Source organism: Acinonyx jubatus, chromosome E3, assembly GCF_027475565.1.
Source record: "Acinonyx jubatus isolate Ajub_Pintada_27869175 chromosome E3, VMU_Ajub_asm_v1.0, whole genome shotgun sequence".
NCBI classification, from domain to species: Eukaryota; Metazoa; Chordata; class Mammalia; order Carnivora; family Felidae; genus Acinonyx; species Acinonyx jubatus.
This window is the reverse complement of record NC_069398.1, coordinates 12,884,450-12,903,830: the sequence shown is the minus strand read 5'-3', so window position 1 is coordinate 12,903,830 and position 19,381 is coordinate 12,884,450. Positions and strand designations below refer to the sequence as shown.

Sequence of the window (19,381 nt, the reverse complement as noted above, 5' to 3'; positions counted from 1 at the left end):
CGAAATTCTGACTACACCGAAAAATGCTAGGATGTCCCTGGCCTGGGCCAGCCGCAAGATTTCCTTGCTGGTCCTGACGTGTCACAGTACGTTCCCGGTATAAGCAGAGCTGAGGGGCTCTCAGTGGAGACACAGAGCCAGGACCAGCTATGGCCAGGGTTCCTTTCTGACACCAGCTCCCTTCTCTGGGTGAACTCCCCACCCCCAAAGGAGAGAGTCATTTCCCCCCTTTTTAAATCCCCCTAGCACTGATTCAGCCCCATAACTCATTTTTTTCACTCTGTCTGCACGGTAGTTTTTAATTAAGAAAAAAAAAATGCATCATCTCATTTTCCCATGAGGCAGAATTTAAATCCTTGAGAAGAGGACTGGTTGCCTTTCTCAAAGGCAATCCCTTTTCTAGCTCAAGATTAAGTCTTCTACCTGATCTTCTGAGACCTGCCCACAGACGTCTCCCTCCCCCTCAAACTCCTTCCTCCTCTCTATTCCACTCTTCCCCCTTGTCTCTGTGAATGTTCAAGCCTATTCTTTTTTTTTTTTTTTTTAAGTTTATTTCTTTATTTTGAGAGAGAAAGAGAATCCCAGGCAGGCTCTGCACTGAGAGCACAGAACCTGATGCAGGGCTGGAACCCATGAACCATGAGATCATGACCTGAGCTGAAACCACAAATCAGACACACTTAACCAACTGAGCCACCCACGCACCCCAAGCCTGTCCATTCTCAAAAATAACTTCCTCTTTCTACCAGGGACTCTCTATTAGCTACTTCTCTTTTGTATGTATGGACGAGCTCCCTGGAAAAACAATGTCCCAGCATCTCCTTACTCCTCAACCCACTGCAGTCAAGCTTCTGGTAGGTTCTCTGGCAAATATTAACAATGACTTTGGTCATGATCTCACCATCCTGAGATGGAGCACTGCCTCTTCAGCACGCCGACAGTGCAGAGCCTGCTTCAGATTCTCTCTCTCAAATTCTCTGTCTCACACACACCGCCCCTTGCACACTTTCTCTTTCTCTCTCTCTCTCTCTCTCTCTCTCAAAATAAACAAATAAAACTTAAAATAAAACCAATGACCTTCTTCCCCCTCATGAAAATATGTATTGTAGTTGGTAATAAATCCTCTATTACAATTGGATAAAAATTTTAACAACATCCAGAGAGTGAAAATTTGTCCAATTTTATTCCTCAGAAAAAAATTGTTAACTTTTTACTCTATATCCTTTCAGATTAAAAAAAAAAAAGCACAGGTGTGCCTGGCTGGTTCAGTCTGTAGAGCATGCGACTCTTGATCTCAGTTGTAAGTTTGAGCCCCATGATGGGTGCAGAGATTACTTATAAATAAATAAAATCTTTAAACTAAATTTAAAAAATAAATGTGTAAAACTTGTCAAATCACTGAGTTGTACCCCTGAAACTAACATTGTGTGTCAACTATACTTTAAAAAAAAAACCACAGAAGAGGTAAATATATATTTACAGAAATGGAATTATACCGTACATACTATTTGTAATCTACCTGTTCCCTTTCGTTGGGACTTACGGAGGACATTTTTCTAAATGCACACATGTAACTCTCCCTCATTCTTTTGAATAGTTGCACTGTCAGGATTGTTTTACCAATTTTTCCAAGGGTCATGCAGTTTGTTTCCAGGTTTATCTGTGTTAGACTCTGTACTGAACAACCCAGCATGGTTATCTCTGTACACTTGGCTTTGTATTCCCTTCAGATAATACATAAAGGTTTAATTGAAGGAATGAAGAATATATACTTAAAAATTTAATACAAGGGCTATACCAAATTACACTTCTACTGACAGTTTCCAAGAATGCCCTTCTTACTGCATCATCACCAGCACTGGGCACTGTTATTATTTTAAACCTTTTAAATATTCAGTTGCCAAACTGAATTCCAAAATCCTATATCTCATTTTTTGTTACCAGTGAGCTTTACTGTCAAATTCAGTAGATTCCTTCATTCTTCCCCTTCTTGCTTTTCTTCTGCAGGATCAAACTCTGTTTCTTTCTGAGACCTCGCTTCTCAATACTGCTCTCTCCTCGTTTTCCTCCTACCTCTCTGCTGCTCCTCTCCTGTGTTTCTCTGGTGGTTCCCTCCAAATGTCAGTGCTTCATCAGTTCTGTCTCTGGTTGTCCTCTCTTGCCTTCACATCTCCACAGGTGCAATTCATGCACTTCCGTGTGTAGAACCACATAACCAGAATACTGATGGCTTGCAGACCTGTGCTTCCTGGCTAGAACTCCTCAGTGGAACCCCTACAAGGACATCTCCTCTTGGAAATCTCCAACTCTACATGGTTAAAACTATCTTCTACTTCCAAGATCTGCTCCATCTGGGCTATCCTCTCTTCACTGTTCTCTCTCCCCCTATAGCCACATGGTAACGACGCTTTGCGGATTCTAACTCTGCGATGGCTCTCACACGCATCCCTTCCTCCATCACCATGGCCAACAGTTCAAGTCTACTCCACACTAGTGCAGACCACGGGAGCGGTCCAAATGGCCTCCATCCCTTTAATGCGTCCTTCACACTGTGACTTGAGCATTCAAGATCCGCTCATCTTATGACCTTGCTTAAAATCCTTTAATGCCTATATGTCCTGTAGTACAAAAGCTCCTGAGCACATCCTCTATGTATAAATTCTCCATCACCTGTTTTATTGTCATGCACAATCTCTCTTTCTCACCCTGTAACCTACTGAACTCCCTGATGGCCCCCCAAATTTCCATAGTCTCCGTTCCAACACAATATACAACGTTCCACAGTTCCAACACCTGTATGCCTCATGTTGTTCCCTTTGCCAAAAATGCCTTTCCTCCCCACTGCCCCCATCATTCACATATGCTAGGCAAACACCTGCTCATTTGGTAAGACTTGGCAAAAGGGTCACTTCCTCTGTGAATATTTTCTGACCTCACTCTGCTCAGGCAGGATGGTCTGATCCTGCCTTCTACCTATTTCTGTAGAAAACAGTTAATAACACTTATTTCTTAACATGCCTGTCTCCCTCTACTAGACCCCAAGTTCCTTGAGAACAGGTATTATGTGTATGCACTTCTGTATCCCCAGTGCTGAGCGCAGTGACCGGCACAGAGCAGGCTTTCAATAAAAGTTTGTTGAATGAATGGATGGATAAATTAATGAAAACATTGCCTAATATGTATCTCTAAGCATTTTTTTCTGTAACATTTATTAGAAAAAGATTAGGCTCTGGTACAGAATAATATATAATATTAACCGCTGTCTTAATTGATTTAGAATACTCTCTATTTGAGAGGCACCTGGGTGGCTCAGTCAGTTAAGCATCTGATCTCAGCTCAGGTCATGATCTTACAGTTCCTGAGTTTGAGCCCCACATCAGGCTCTTCACTGACAGCTTGGTGCCTGGAGCCTGCTTTGGATTCTGTCTACCTCTCTCTCTCTCTCTCTCTCTCTCTCTCTCTCGCCCCTTCCCTGTTCAAGCTCTCTCTCTCTCAAATTTAATAAACATTAAAAAAAAATACTCCCTATTTGATATGAAGTGATACAAAAATGTATAGTTCAAGTGGGTTCCTTTTCTTTGTCCCCTAATTAGTGAAAAAGGTATGCCATTAAAATAAATATATAAAACTATATATATATTTGAATTATATATAGCTATATATATAAATTAGATATGACTATATATAATACATAATTTAAATATATGTATGTATAGTTATAATTTAAATTATATATATAACTATACATACATATAGTTAATTTATATAACTATATATATAACTGCATATAATTTAAGTTATATATAATTACATATAATTTTCTTTAAGATTTTATTTTTAAGTAATCTCTACATTCAATGTGAGGCTCAAACCCACAACCCCAAGATCAAGAGCTATATGCTCCACTGACTGAATCAGCCAGGCACCCCAGTTGTATATAATTTTTAAAATATATATGGGGGCACCTGGGTTGCTCAGTCGGTTGAGCATCTGACTTTGGCTCAGGTCATGATTTCACAGTTTATGAGTTCGAACCCTGAGCTGGGCTCTGGGCCGACAGCTCAGAGCCTGGAGCCTGCTTCGGATTCTGTGTCTTCCTCTCTCTCTGCCCCTCCTTTGCTCATGCTCTGTCTCTCAAAATTGAACAAATGTTAAAAAAAAAAGTTTTTCGGGGCGCCTGGGTGGCTCAGTAGGTTGAGCACCTGGCTTTGGCTCAGGTCATGATCTCACAGCTCTGTGGGTTCGAGCCCCACATCGGGCTCTGTGCTGATGGCTCAGAGCCTGGAGCCTGCTTCGGATTCGGTTTCTCCCTCTCTCTGCCCCTAACCCACTTGCATTCTGTCTCTGTCTCTCTCAAAAGTAAATAAACATTAAAAAAACTTAAAAAAAATTTTTTTAAATATATATTTTAAGGGCACCTGGGTGGCTTAGTAGGTTAAAGCATCTGACTCTTGATCTTGGCTCAGGTCGTGGCCCTGAGGTCATGGTTCGTGAGATCGAGTCCTGCATTGAGCTCTGTGCTGACAGCATGGAGTCTGTTTGGAATTCTCCCTCTCTCCTTCTCTCTGTCTCTCTGCCCCTCCCCTGCTTACTCTTTCTCTCTCTTAATAAATATGTTTAAAAATATGTCTATTTTATATATAATATTGATATTTTAAAGTATATATCAAATTATTTATATATATCATTTAAATGTATAGAATTATATATTATATAGTTACACATAATTTAAACATATATAGTTATATATATAAGTCTATATAATTAACATTTGGGATTGGAATCCTAAACGTTTGGCATATTAGGTCTTGCTAGACATGTACCAAGACTGGGGCGTGCCCGGGGCCCTTCTTTTTCTCTTTCATGTTTATCAGCTCAGAATCCAAATGGGGCAATGGGCTGAGTTACTGTATCTTGGCTGATCAAGCTGTGTGTTTTGGGGCCACTTACACCTTCGCCCCAGTGGGACTGTCCTGAAACCATTTAATTATTCAGTACCGCAAACAAGATGATTCAAATCAGATAAGCTGATGGCCATCCTAGGATGCTGGGTGCTGGTAACATCTGTCATCCAGCCCAGTCGGGAACCTCAGCCCAGCAGTGGCACAGAGCACCCGCACCCCCTGCCCCCAGCCCCCCACTGGGACCTAGAGGCCTACGCGATGAGGTTGAAGCAGTCCTTGTTGGACAACTGCTCCTCCAGCAGAAGCCGCAGGGAGTGCTGGATATGAATAATGTACATGGAATTGGTCACAGAGATATCCAGCAGTATAACCACCCTAAAAAGAAACACAAGCTTTAAGAAGAGAACCGAATCTCTCAGATAATGTTTATTTTGTTCCATTTTACTATTTAAAGTTTTTTCCAGGGGAATTCTACATGCCAAACTTACAGCTGGCCAAAATCTTTTCCATGGTGTGAGGTCAATAGGAGTGGGTTTACAACAGTAGACTAAGGGGATCGTGGAAGCTTCTCTCCCAGGGGCTCCCATCATGGAGTAAAGTCACATCAGGGTGGAGATGGTTTAAGGGGCGGGGGATGCCTGGAAAGCAGGCATTTCCCTGTTTTAAAGCCCTAGCATTCAATATTATTCTAGATTGGGGTCTCTGTAGGGGAAACAGAAACAAGGTAAGCAAATTAGATGGGGAATTAGGTGTATCTGAGCCTCTGGGGAAATAAATGCATCTTTTTGTGACCTTTCTCTGTTTTAAGATCCTTAGCCCCATCTGGTCTTCTTTCACGACCTCAAATCAATTCCCAACTCCACCCTCTACTCTCATTTTGAGACAGCAATTATGGATAGCAGAAGCAAATCCTCTGGATTTAGAGTCAGAGTTCCACTTCCTGTGTGACTTAGGCAAGTCACAAAACCTCTCTGATCCTTCACATATTTAACTAGGAACTATTTATAAGACTTCTCATAGGTTAGTTTTGAGAATTAAATGATTGAATAGTATAGTACTTTGTAAGTGGGAATGCATCCAATAAGGTAGGGAACGGTAAGGATGGCTATCATGGTTGCCACCTGTTTCTCCCTGTGCAGAATCTATTACCTCCTGTCACGACAGCATCTTGATTTTCCTTTGGAAAACTCCTCTGCCTCTTTCAGGCCATTTGAATTGGGTGAAACAGAACCACCCTAAGCTTGAAGGGTGGGCATTTGACTTTTGGCAATTAGAACATCATACCTCCCAGGCCAGAGTTGAATAGCCCATCGATGGACCCCTACTCCAAGCCTGGGAGTGCTAAACTGGTAGAAAGAAAGTCAGGAGTTTCAGGTGGCTATCCTGCTACCTGGATGGGTAAAGCCTGCCTGAAAACAAAGCCAAAAGGGAAGGAAGTAGAGCCGAGAGACAGAGAAAGATTCCTGACACACGTGAACCCCTGGATGGAGCCATACCTGAAGACAGCAATCAAATCTATTTTAGAATTTTCAGTTACCTTAACCAGACTTCCCTGTTTTGCTTAAGCCAATTTGCATTTAGTTTCTGTGGCTTTTTAACTGAAAGAATCTTAAGTAAACACAACGATGATACACAATTATTGATATTGATGATGGTAGTGGTGACTTTTTCCTCCAAGGATTCTGCTGAGTGATTGTTGATCCTTATCTAAGTGGTGGTTTCTGATGCTACCAACAGGGAATTCATGAGCTGGATGAGTGTGTATGTCACACACCAGACTCACAAAGGACAAGAACACTACTTTGAGGGAAGGTACCTTTTTTCACAGACGGTGCCCCAGATTCTTCTGCTGGCCAACGAGAGCCACTCGATCCGCCTCTCATACATCCGCATAGCTCTGCTGAGCTGTTTCTGTAAACCCACAGGCCACAGAGTGAGTGACAGATCAAAGGATGGCTGGTTAAAGGGTCTGTGTGGGGAAGGTTGGCTTCTGGGAATGAGGTGTCAAGGTCATGGGTATCCAGGCAGTATAAACATTCCACTAAATCATTGATGAGTCTGCCACAAGACCAGGAAGTTCAAATATTTCATTGCCTCAGATGGGAGAGGAAGTAGATCTTGCCCCAAAAGATTAGAGACTTTTGTTTGACAGGTTCCTCCCTGGGAAACAAGTGTAGAAAGCTCCAGCAGTGCCTGGAGGCAGAGAACAGTTTCTGTTTATAAGAGGGAGTTCAGCCAATGGTTTTGGGTCTCCACATTCCATGGTGCCTTCCTCACATTCTCTCTTCTCATACCACATATTCTGACCTATTGGACCCATTACTAACCTGGTACTCATAGAGGAAGGGCGGGTCCACATGAACATTCTTCACTGTCCCGTCATGCCATTCAAATTGTACCATTGCCTTCTGCATTCAGGTGTTGCCAGGATGGGCAGCAAGTGAACAGAGCACATGTGGGGAATGACTGTAAGTTAATTTGGGTGCTGGGCTCTCCAAATCAGATGCATAAGAGGGAAGTGGGCTTTGAGCACATCTGGGGGTGGGTTATGCCTCCCTAGTCATTGCCATGCCTGGAGCTGGTGACAGAAGTCCTTTAGGACAGTGGTCCCTGAATGCACCATGCCTGACAGCTAGCCAGGCTCCTTTCTGGGGAGGCTCTTACAAACAGCAGGGTCTTGATTACAAGATATGGCTGGAAGTTTTGTAATAGGATCGTTGGAGACCTTGAAACATACTGGCCATGGGCTCATAGGCTTAGAAACCCAGATAGACCTTCATGGACCCTTCGAAAATCTAATTTTTCGTCCTCTGCCAAGTTGTCTAATTTTTCATCCTCTGCCAAGATATCCATCCACCCGGTCATTCATTAATCCATTGCTACAATTATCTATCCCACTTCCCTCTCATTCTTCCATCTTTTCAATGATGTTTCTCTTTACCTATTATTCCATCCTTCCATTTCTCCATCCTTTCATTGTACTTTAATCCTTTCACCTTTTTTAATTCTGTCATTCATCCTTCTACTTTTCCCCTTCCATAGTTCCATATGGAAGTTTACATTTCCATCCATCCATCCATCCATCCACCCATCACCCATCCATCCATTCATCCAACCAACCAACCAACCAACCAAACATCCATCCATCCTTTTATCTATTCATTCATCACCATTTCTTTCTATCCATCCATTCATTCTTCTTTTATTTCTTTTTTCTATCCTTCCTTCCACCCAGTTAGCCATCTGGGAAATATTCATTGACTGCTTAGTTGTACTAGATAATGGGGATACAGGGTTGGAGAACAGAGTTTGTTCTCTTGGTTAATGTTTTTTTTTATTATTTATTTTTGAGAGAGAGAAAGAGAGCACAAGTGGGGGAGGGGCAGAGAGAGAGGGAGACACAGAATCTGAAGCAGGCTCCAGGCTCTGAGCTGTCAGCACAGAGCCCAATGTGGGGCTCGAACTCATGAGATCATGACCTGAGCTGAAGTCAGACTCTCAGCTGAATGAGCCACCCAGGCACCTCAAGAGTTTGTTCTTTTAAAGGATCATATGCCATTGGGGGTTTAGACACATAACAAGTACACATATTAACACATCATAAGAGCTGGAACAGAAGCTGTACCAGGTACAGTGAGGATACAAGGAAAGTGAGTGTGTTCTGAGTGCACAGAGGAAAACCTTCAAGGAGGAAGGTTGCTTGCTCCCTCTTATCCCATCTCCCAAGTCCATTTTTCAAATCTTTGCAAAATAGCAGTTGGGATAGATCTGATGAGAGTTCTACAGTCCTGGGTGGAAAGCTTACAACCAACTCCAGACCTTTAGACCCCTACTCCCTATGATCTGACTTATTACTCTTATTTCTTGAACATTTAAGAAGGGAAATGTCACAAAAGTGCCCCCCTGCAGAAGACTGGAGAGAACTCTGACTCTGAGTTACCTCATAGATAGATGAAGATACTGTTTTCTGGAGAATAGGCACAAATTCCTCCACGGGAGAGAATGCATTGGGTGCCAGAACCTGATAAAGGCTTAGTTTTCTGGCTGTAAAAATAAATAGTGGGGTGTGAGATACAACCCTTGGAGCCCCAGAGGATTCATGACTTTAGTTAGTCACATGAGTCCTGGGTTCTGCCCTCATTGGGGACTTACCTTTTAGGCCATTGATCTTTAGCCATTCTGCAGAAGTCTTCTCCAAGTTTGGGAACTCAATTGTGAGGGGACCCTCATGCTTTGGGGGTTTAGGCAAGAGACCTGTGAGTGGCCCTTTTGCAATCTCTGTGGAAATCTAAATTAAATTTAAAAGCCCTCATTACAAAATCACATTTTAGAGCTTGGAATCCCTAGTCTCCCCGACCCACCCCATTCCCCTAAGTGGAGCATCTGAAAATATTACCTGGCAAATTAAGGCAATTCTGCCTTCCCCTCCCACCATCCCCACCCCCTTCTCTGGAGATTGCTAGAATTTCCAGAGTAAGATGTCCCCAGCAATTTGCTTTCTCTTTGATTTGTCCATCCTCTTGGCCCCTTCCCCACCCTTACCATCAAGATCGGCACCTTGGACTTCAAGATGACAGATGGCCCTTCTGTGGGCTCCTAACACAAGGCTTTGAAGAAGTAAAAAGTAACTCCTACACCAGATCATTTCAGGAGCCCTGATCTAGCCTAGCTTCCCCTTACCCACATTTACAAACTGAAAACCTGAGGTTCTGAGATATTAAGTCATAACTCATGTATAAATAAGACACAGAACAGCAATTCCCAAACTTTGGACACTTGAGCACTGCCTTCATGAATTTTGCTGTATCTGAGTACCACTGTCCTGTTTAGAATTTTTTAAGAAAATTTATTTTAAAGTAATCTCTACACCTAATGTGGGGCTCAAACTCACAACCCCGAGATCAAGAGTGGCAAGCTCCACTGACTGAGGTAGCCAGGCGCCTCTAGAATTTTTTAAAAAATAAATCAACCATGGGGGCACCTGGGTGGCTTAGTCAGTAGAGCATGTGACTCTTGATGTTGGAGTTGTGAGTTGGAGCCCTACACTGGGTGGAGAGATTATTTTAAATTTATTTATTTATTTGTTTGTTTGTTTGTTTTAATGAGAGTGAACAGGGGAGGGGCAGAGAGAGGAAGACACAGAATCAGAAGCAGGCTCCAGGCTCCGAGCTGTTAGCACAGAGCCTGACGCAGGGCTCGAACCCACAAACTGAGATCATGACCTGAGCCCAAGTCGGATGCTTAACCGACTGAGCCACCCAGGAGCCCCTAGAGATTATTTTTAAAAACTAACTCTTTTGGGTGCCTGAGTGGCTCAGTTGGTTAAGTGTCTGACTTCGGCTCAGGTTATGATCTCACTGTTCTGTGATGGTTCTGTGGGTTCAAACCCCGCATCTGCTGTCAGTGCAGAGCCCACTTTGGATCCTCTGTCTCTCTCTCTCTCTGCCCCTCCCCAGCTCACACATGTGCATGCTCTCTCTCTCTCTCTCTCAAAAATAAAATAAACGTTAACAAATCTTTTTAAAGAAGGAAATAAATCAAATATGTAATATTAAAGCCTTTAAATTATTAATTGGATTTCATTTAAAAAATTAATTCCCTTTTTGTACCTAAATAATTTTAGAAAGAAGATGTATTACAACAATAATGAGCTTGTTTTAAATACATATTAGAAAAATTAAACCATGTACCTTGCAAACCGTAAGTAATGCATGTATTGCATTTTGGGAAACTCCTGGAAAGGTTGTGGTGTCAGACAGACCTGGGTTTAATTCAAACTTGATCTGTCTCTAATCTCTCGGGTCTGAGGCAAATTATTTAGCCTTGTAAGTTCAGTTTCCTCATCAGTAAAATGGGGACAATAATACATCTGCAGCAGACTGTTGTTTTTAAAATAAGATAAGACATTTAAAGAGTTAAGCATGCTGCCTATCTTAGAATGGGCACTCTGGAGAGAGTTATTCTAATTATAATACAAACAGCTGTTATGATTTATAGAGACTAAATAGAAAAGCTGGAGCTAAAATATAAGATTCCAGTTTCTAGGTGCTGTGTTTCTTCCATTGTGTCCAACCAGGCCAAGATGTCTTCTATGACACAGCCACATGTTCATTTGATGAAGCGATAAATGCATTCTCCGTGCCTTCTGTTCACAGTTAAGTTTCTGCACAGTCTAAACAGCTCATTGCTTTTTTTTTTTAAGTTTTATTTATTTAAGTAATCTCTACACCCATCATGGGGCCCGATCTCATAACCCTGAGATCAAGAGTCGCACGCTCCTCTGACTGAGGCAGCCAGGCGCCCCTCAGCAGCTCATACCTTTTATGGTGCTGCGTCCATGAGCTGGCTGCGTTACTTTACTGATGTTACATTAGTGAAGTCACCAGGCAGGGACGTTTGCCCTGAATGAAGTGCTGGGTGCCAAAGACTGTCTTCAAGATGGCCCACTCAGTGTGGCTGAGGTTTCTGTCCTTCTCCAAATTGGGGTGAAGGGAGGGGACAGTGATAGATGGGAAGGGTGGCAGGAGCCTGCTGGCCTTTCTCTGAAATCAATTTTTCAGCTAGAAAATCCATCAGGATCCTTCCAGCACAGTGGAAGGCCCACCCGGCTCAGGGGTGTCATGTACAGCAGAGGGCACGGCTTTACCTCGTTTTTCTTTAGCACATGGGGGCCTTGGTAGCCATGCCCTCAGGGAGACGGGTGAGAAAGGAGAATGGAGTGAGGCCAGTTCCAAAATCTTCACCTACACCACCTACCTCCTTCATCATGCCCGTTAGCTCCTCATTGGGGGTCCTGTTGCGCAAGGCTTGGATGTGGCTCAGGAGGCTCTGGGCCTTCTGGATTTCTGCCAGGAGCTGGTCCATGTCCCAACTGGTATAGACCTGGGGGTAGCAGGAGTAATCAGCCATTAGAGGTCATTTGGCTACTAGCAATGGCCAAGGCAGGTCAAGCAGCCTTGTAATTTCCCAAAGCTAAGTGTCAGATTGTTTAAACCAGACGTTATCAAGTAGGGTCCATTGGGGTGCCTGGATGGCTCAGTCAGTTAAGGGTCTGACTTCAGCTTAGGTCATAATCTTGTGGCTCATGAATTCAAGCCCTCTAATGGGCTCTGTACCACCAGTGCAGTGCTTGGGATTCTCTCTCTCTTCCTCTCTCTCTCTGCCCCTTCCCCACTTGTGTGCTCTCTCTCTCTAAAAATAAGTATATAAACTTTAAAAAATAAGATAAAATAGGGTCATGTGTTAGATACAGCCTGCAAATGTGTTGTATTCCATTTCTACGGTATTGTTCTGCAGCATTTTTATTTTATTTTTTAATTTTTTTAATGTTTATTTTTGAGAGAGAGAGAGAGAGAGAGACAGAGTGTGAGCAGGGGAGGGACAGAGAGAGGGAGACACAGACTCTGAAGCAGGCTCCAGGCTATCAGCACAGAGCCCGATGCGGGGCTCAAACTCACATACCTCGAGATCATGACCTGAGCCGAAGTTGGAAGCTTCACCAACTGAGCCACCCAGGCACCCCTGAAGTATTTTTAAATAACTGAAGGGTTTTCTAACCTTAAAGTTACGAAGAAACACTTTACACCCACTGGGTTGGCCATAAACGTAATTTAAAGAGGACTTGAGCAAGCATTGGTGAGGATGTGGAGAGTTGGAGCCCTGTGCACTGCTGGTAGGGATGTAAAATGGTGCAGCTTCTGTGGAAACCAGTTTGGCACTTCCTCAAAGAATCGGACACAGAAATACCACATAACCCAGCATTTCCACTTGTAGGTCTATAACCCCAAATAATTGAGAACAGGAACTCGAGAGACTTGTACACCACTGTTCACAGCAGTTCACAACAGCCCAAGGGTGGAGACAACCCACATGTCCATCAACTGATGCATAAACAAAAGGTGGTACATCTAGAAAATGGAATATTCTTCACCCACGAAAAAGAATGAAGCTCTAAGACAAGCTACAGCATAGATGAACCCTGAAAGCATTACACTAAGCAGGTGTGCCTGGGTGGCTCAGTTGGTTAAGCTTCTGACTTTGGCTCTGGGCATGATCTCATGGTTCATGGGTTTGAGCCCTGCATCCGGCTTTGTGCCGAAAGCCCATAACCTGGAGCCTGCTTCTGATTCTGTGTCTGCCTCTCTCTCTGCCCCTCCCCCGCTCACACTCTGTCTTTCTCACTCTCAAAAATAAAAAAAAAAAAGAAAATATTATGCTAACTGAAAGAAGACAAATACAAAAGGTATATGATTCCATTTATATGAAATATCCAGAATAGGTGAATCCATAGAGATGGGAAGCAGATTGGTGGTTTCCAGAGGGCTGTAGGGAGGGGAAAGAGGGAGGAACTGCTTAATGGGTACAGAATTTTCTTCTGGGGGGGATGAAATGTTTTGGAACTGGATAAAGTTGGTGGTTGCACAACATAGTGAAAATACTAATTGTTCACTTTATTTTTTTTTTAAGTTTATTTATTTATTTTGAGAGAGAACGAGAGCAGGAGAAGGGCAGAGAGACAGGGAGAGAGAATCCCAAGCAAGCTCTGCACTGTCAGCATGGAGCCTGATGTGAAGCTCGAACTCATGAACTGTGAGATCATGACCTGAGCCAAAATCAAGAGTTGGACACTCAACTGACTGAGCCCCCTAAGTACCCTTAATGGTTCACTTTAAAGTGGTTCACTTGATGTTATGTGAATTTCACCTCCAGTTTTAAAAAAATGTAAAGGAGTCACACATACACACAAATCCCGATTTCCAGCTCTTGAAAAATCCCAAGACCTGGCGGCACTGGGGTCACATTGCTCAGAGCAACAGCAAGCTGGGGCTGAGCAGAGGCACCTCTCTAGACGGGGCATGTGCTGCCTAGTCCTCTGAGCCCCACACACTCTCTGCTCCCCGCCCCCCACACTCCATCGGAGTCAGCTGTAGGGTTTTGTTATCCTTCTATTGTTGTTTTGCTCATATTAAAAGAAGACAGGGGTGCCTCAGCGGCTTAGTTGGTTAAGCCTCCTATTCTTGATTTCAGCTCAGGTCATGATCTCACGGTGCCTGAGATCAAGCCCCACATCGAGCTCTGCGCTGACAGCGTGGAGCCAGCTTGGGATTCTCTCTCCCTCTCTCTCCCTCTCTCAAAAATAAATAAACTTAAAAAAAAAAAAGAAGAAGACAATGAAATTGGTTGCAGCCATATCTCTCTCAAGGGCAGAAACACAACAGAGAAGCCAAGAGGGCTACAGGTTTTAAGATAAAGGAATTTATTTTTAAGTTTGTTTGTTTATTTGTTTGTTTAGAGAGTGCAAGCGCCTGACACAGGGCTTGATCTGACAAACTGTGAGATCATGACCTGAGTCAAAATCAAGAGTTGGACACTTAACCGATTGAGCTACCCAGGCACCCCTCTATTTTTTTTTTAAGATTTTATTTTTAAGTAATCTCTACACCCAACATGGGACTTGAACTCACAACCCTCCGATCAAGAGTCACATGCTCCGCCAACTGAGCTAGCCAGGCGCCCCAAGATAAAAGATTTCTTAAATCAGCCAGTTTCATTCATTTACTGTACCGTCCTAGCCCCTGTAGTCCATGGCCTCAACAAACAGAGTCTGGGAAATGACAGAAATGACATAAACAGAAGGGGTGTTACCCAAGGAAAATGTTGCCTGACCTTGGCTCCTTGGTGTTAAATGCTAGACATGGCGACACTCGAACACTGTGAGATGCAAATATTCGTTTGCTTATGGCCATTCATGGTTACAGGCAAGACACAGCCTGTTAGCTGAACAGACAGTTGGATTTTCAATCCACCAAATGGCTTCATACACATTTGCTAATTGTTACCTCCATTGTGGACACAGGTGGCACCAACAGATGGATTGGTACAGAACTGATGGCTCACTCACAGTTGACCCTGCAGTAGCAGGGATGTACTTGGAGAAAGACCTGAGACAACTATTTCAGACTCACAGCTTTGATGGGAGCAGAGGTGGGGTGGGGCCCACGTTGTTGTCAACTGGATAGAGATCCGGGATTCTACCAGCAAGGCTTTAAAAGGCCTCTAGGCACACTGGTGCACAATCAACTCATCGCGCATGCTGAGCAAAGGATCTCCTGTGACTTCATGCTGTCCCTGCTATTCCCACATATTCATCTTAACCGGATTATACTGAGCATGGTGGTGGCGGAGGGAAGCAAGTACAGATCCCCCAGAAACAGCCTTGGAGCCAGGCAGGGAGGGAGGAGAGGGACACCGCGTGTTGACAGAAGGGCTTACCTCCGTCTCTGTGCTATAGCAGTGGTAGTAGCCCCCAAGAGCTTCTGCAAGGTTCTTTAGGACAGCCTGTAGGGAGGGAGACAGGGTCAGCTCTCCATAGGGCAATGCCAGTAGTTTGACAAGCCTTCTCCTTGACTGAGCCTCCCAACCGCCCAAAGGGAGAATTAGGTACAAAGAGAGTTGTGTTCTGGTCCGTAGTTTGGGAGGGGGTCCCTGTCCATGCACGGAGCCCCCAACGCTGGCCCAGCTAGCTCCCTATGGCCAATCCAAGGGAAACACTGGAGAATCCCAGTACTTACAGGGGGCACCTGATCGTTGCATTTGTAGGTGATGATGTGGGTGATGAGGTCCCGTCCCACAGTGGACTGTTGGATGTAGTTGGACAGAATTTCAGAAGGCTGATCTGGGCTGGGGAGAAGACAGAAGAAAACGGGGTGCCCCAGGTCAAATCACTTTGAGGACCATCCAGAGAAAACGGGAACATCTACCAAATCGAACTGACCACGTGTGTTCCAGGTCACCTGGGGAACGTGTGGGGAGGAGTGGACTGCAGGCCTGGCCTGCCCTGGCTGCCCCCTGCCCTGACACCTGTGGACAGATGGCCTGTGAACGAAATCCTTCTCTCAAGCGTATGTGAAGAGTCATGCTTGATGGTCTTTCCTCTAACAATGGATTGGTTCTCCAGCCCCCTTGATGTGGTCTGTTACCCACGTAGGAAAGGAGACCTACCAGCTGCCCATTATGGTCACCAGAGAATTCAGTCCCTTCAGGGTGAAGATTTTCCTCAGGGCTTGTAGCAGATTGCTGCCCCCATCAGGCTGGAGCTTCTTCACCCAGAGCTTGAGTTCCTGGAGGCTGTGTAGACAATAGACACCTAAACACAATACACTTTTGGGGTGCCAGGCTCAGCACAAACACAAGCTCATTTCAGACTAACAATAATTCTTTTCTTTTTTTAAATTTTTTAAGTTTAGGGTGCCTGGGTGGCTCAGTCGGTTAAGCATCTGACTTCAGCTCAGGTCATGATCTCACGGCTCGTGGGTTCAAGCCCCGCGTCGGGCTCTGTATTGACAGCTCAGGGCTTGGAGCCTGCTTCAGATTCCATGTCTCCTTCTCTCTCTGCCCCTCCCCTGCTAACGCTCTGTCTTTCTTTCAAAAATAAATAAACAAAAAAAATTAAAAATAAATAAAAATAAATTTTTAACATTTATTTATTTATTCATTCATTTATTTTTTGAAAGAGAGAGAGAGAGAGAGACAGAGCAAGCACACAAGCAGGGGAGGGGCAGAGAGAGGGGGAGAGAGAGACAGAATCCCAAGCAGGCTCTGCACCATCAGCGCAGAGTCTGATGTGCAGCTTGAACTCATGAACTGTGAGATCATGATCTGAGCCGAGATCAGGAGTCGGATGCTTAACCAACTGCGGCCTCCAAGTGCCCAGACTAACAATAATTCTTGAGGTGGATACCTTCATTCCAATTTTATAGATGAGAAGACCCAGTCAGGACTTGCCCAAGGTGATACTGTAAGCAACTGGCAACACTGGGATATCAAGCCAGGCCTGACTCTAGAACCTGAGGTTCAAGCGACTCTGCCCATCAGGGGGTCTGGGCTAAGTTCCTGCTCCTCTGCTCCTCGATCCTGCCACACAAACCCCACTCCAAGTGCAGAGTGAATGCCCTGACCCCAGGAGCACTCCAAAAGGAGGCACCGTGGCTGTGTGGCCACATCTCACGTGGACTGGGATACACTCCGGCCCTAAGAGGGAAGAAGATGTGAAGCAGTGCTTTCTCCATTAAATACCTCACACGGTACCAGTGAGAGAGTTCTGCTCTTTCCGTTTCTCTTTGACCAAAAAAGTAAAGAAAGAAAAATAAGAAAAACAAAAATAAAATAAAAAACTTCAGCTCAGAGCTAGTAAGCCTGTCTTTCATTGTGCTAAGTGTTGAGTCTCCCTTTTAAACAAAGGGAAAGAGGCACCTGGGTGGCTCAGTTGGTTGAGCATCCAACTCTTGATTTCGGATCTCACAGTTCGTGAGTTCAAGTCCCTGCATCGGGTTAAGCACTGACAGTGTGGAGCCTGTTTGGGATTCCCTCTCTTTCTCTCTCTCCCTCAAAATAAATAAGTAAACTTAAAAAAAAATATAAACAAAGGGAAAGCAAATCCTAGGCCTACTGCCTTCTCTGGCCGATAGGCTTCAAGTTAGAATTTAATATCATTGTTTTGTTTGCTTTCATTGTATTTATTGTTATGGCTGCATCCTAATTACGGCAAGTGATACGGGCTTCGTGATTATGGTACTGATAGTTTCCTTCAATAATCCATGTAGAATCGATGTTTTAAAATAGTACACATGGCAGAGATGTGACAAAAATCACCAGGGTCATCCAGCAATGACTGCAGTTGAGAAGCTCTTGCCTATAACCTCATGGTGACTTTCAGATCTAACATCCCATAGGTGGGGTCTAACTGGAGTGGGAACCACAGCAAAAAAAACACTCTCATTCATTGAGTGCCCTCATTTCATGTTCACGAGAGTTCAGTGAGGGATAGGTGTCTCTGACCTCTCTCTGCTGAAGACAGTTGAAGGACTGGTCAAGGTCACCTGCTCTGGGCTTTGGCAGCCAATCCTGGCTCTGCCACTTTGGGCACGTGCCCTAACATGAGTCCCAGTTTTTTCACTGGCAAAATGGAGATAAGAATCCTATTCCAAGTGCTGGCCCTAAGTATTAAGTAAGATAGCTTATGCTAAGCGCTTAGCATCGCACCTAACATGTGGTAGGTGATCAAGGATTTTCTCTTCATGGAAAAGACATTTTTATTTACTGCCATAAGTAAGTAGAAATTCTTACACATCTTCCTTCTTCCCCCTCTATGCTTCCCTCCAAAACCCCAAACTAGAAGCTTCCAAATAAAGGACTAGTTAAATCATAGTACATTTACAGTGGTATACTAATGTAGCCATTAAAAAAGAGTAAGGTTGGGAGATCCTGGATGGCTCAGTTGGTTAAGCGTGCGACTCCTGATTTCAGCTCAGGTCATGATCTCGTGGTCTGTGAGATCAAGCCCCACGTCTGGCTCCACGCTGTGAGTGCAGAGTCTGCTTGGGATTCTCTCTCTTCCTCTCTCTTTGCCCCTTCCCTGCTCGCACGTGTTCACACACTCTCATTATCTCTCTCAAAAATAAATAAAAAAATAATAACATTAAATAAATAATATTAAAAAGAATAAGGTAGATCTGTGTGTACTGAGAGAGAATGCTATGCAAGGTTAAGTGCAAAGTCAAAGTGCAAGACAGTGCAACGCACTCCTGTTTGAATAAGCACACTGATGCGTGTATGCGTGGAAGTAGGTAGAGGAAACAGTTACTGGGAGGTGAGAGAGACTCTATTATTTATCCTTTCATGCTGTTTGAATTTCTTTAAATGTTTATTTTTGAGAGAGAGAGAGAGAGACCGCACAAGCAGGGGAGGGGCAGAGAGAGAGGGAGACAACAAAACCTGAAGCAGGCTCTAGGCTCTGAGCTGTCAGTGCAGAGCCCGAAGCGGGGCATGAACCCACAAACTGAAATCATGACCTGAGCCGAAGTTGGACATTCAACTGAATGAGCCACCCAGGCGCCTCCATGCTGTTTGAATTTTTTAAAATGAACACGTATTATCTTAAAAATAACAAAACTATCTTTGCTAGTTGGCTAGAGAAAAATGGCACCTTGTGGTTGTCTTGTCTTTTCATTTTGTGGATTGCTCACGACGCTGGCCACTTTTCCAAAGGTTACTGGTCCCTGCGCTTCTGCTCTGTGAGTTGACTCTTTGTACTCACTGACCTGTTGGGGTCTTGGGTTTGCACTGTGCTCATTTCCGAAAGACACTACCACATAGAGAGGAAAATGAAGAAGCAAACATTCTGGCCAAGGTCGGGTAGATACTCACGTGGAGGGGCTGACTTCCACCGGGTCTGGCCAGAGGGCGCTGGTGCTGGTGCCGAAGGACAGGACATACAGCTTCTCCTTGTGGCTCAGCTGCTCATCAATGAGGCTCTGGCAGACAAAGGGACATCATTGGCTCCTGGAGCCGTGGGCCACATGGAGCCTGGCTTCACTCCTCATGCCGGGGCTGGGCCCTCTCAGTTGGGGTGTGAGCCGTACTGAGACAGGGTTGCTTAGTGGCCCCAAGCTGACATTTGCTTCCTGCCCACTGAGTCG

General features: G+C 44.3%; 2 protein-coding genes across 8 annotated transcripts in view; both read right to left on the bottom strand.

Annotated features, from left to right (window-relative positions):
* Positions 1-19,381, bottom strand: part of LOC106970509 (cytochrome b-c1 complex subunit 2, mitochondrial) — a 169,730-nt gene that overhangs the window by 9,749 nt on the left and 140,600 nt on the right. The window lies entirely within an intron of this gene.
* The window catches only part of VWA3A (von Willebrand factor A domain containing 3A), a 67,266-nt gene that overhangs the window by 20,042 nt on the left and 27,843 nt on the right, over positions 1-19,381 (bottom strand). For 6 of the 7 annotated variants that reach the window (XM_053213611.1, XM_053213617.1, XM_053213612.1 and 3 more), the window contains 10 exons: positions 19,110-19,216; positions 15,906-16,031; positions 15,476-15,584; positions 15,177-15,242; positions 11,661-11,786; positions 9,057-9,192; positions 8,845-8,948; positions 7,232-7,312; positions 6,721-6,815; positions 5,160-5,279 (listed from right to left, as the gene is read on the bottom strand). In XM_053213611.1, the coding sequence (XP_053069586.1) occupies positions 5,160-5,279; positions 6,721-6,815; positions 7,232-7,312; positions 8,845-8,948; positions 9,057-9,192; positions 11,661-11,786; positions 15,177-15,242; positions 15,476-15,584; positions 15,906-16,031; positions 19,110-19,216 (1,070 nt within the window). The remainder of the gene's footprint in view (positions 1-5,159; positions 5,280-6,720; positions 6,816-7,231; positions 7,313-8,844; positions 8,949-9,056; positions 9,193-11,660; positions 11,787-15,176; positions 15,243-15,475; positions 15,585-15,905; positions 16,032-19,109; positions 19,217-19,381) is intronic. The other variant, XM_053213616.1, reaches the window with a different exon arrangement.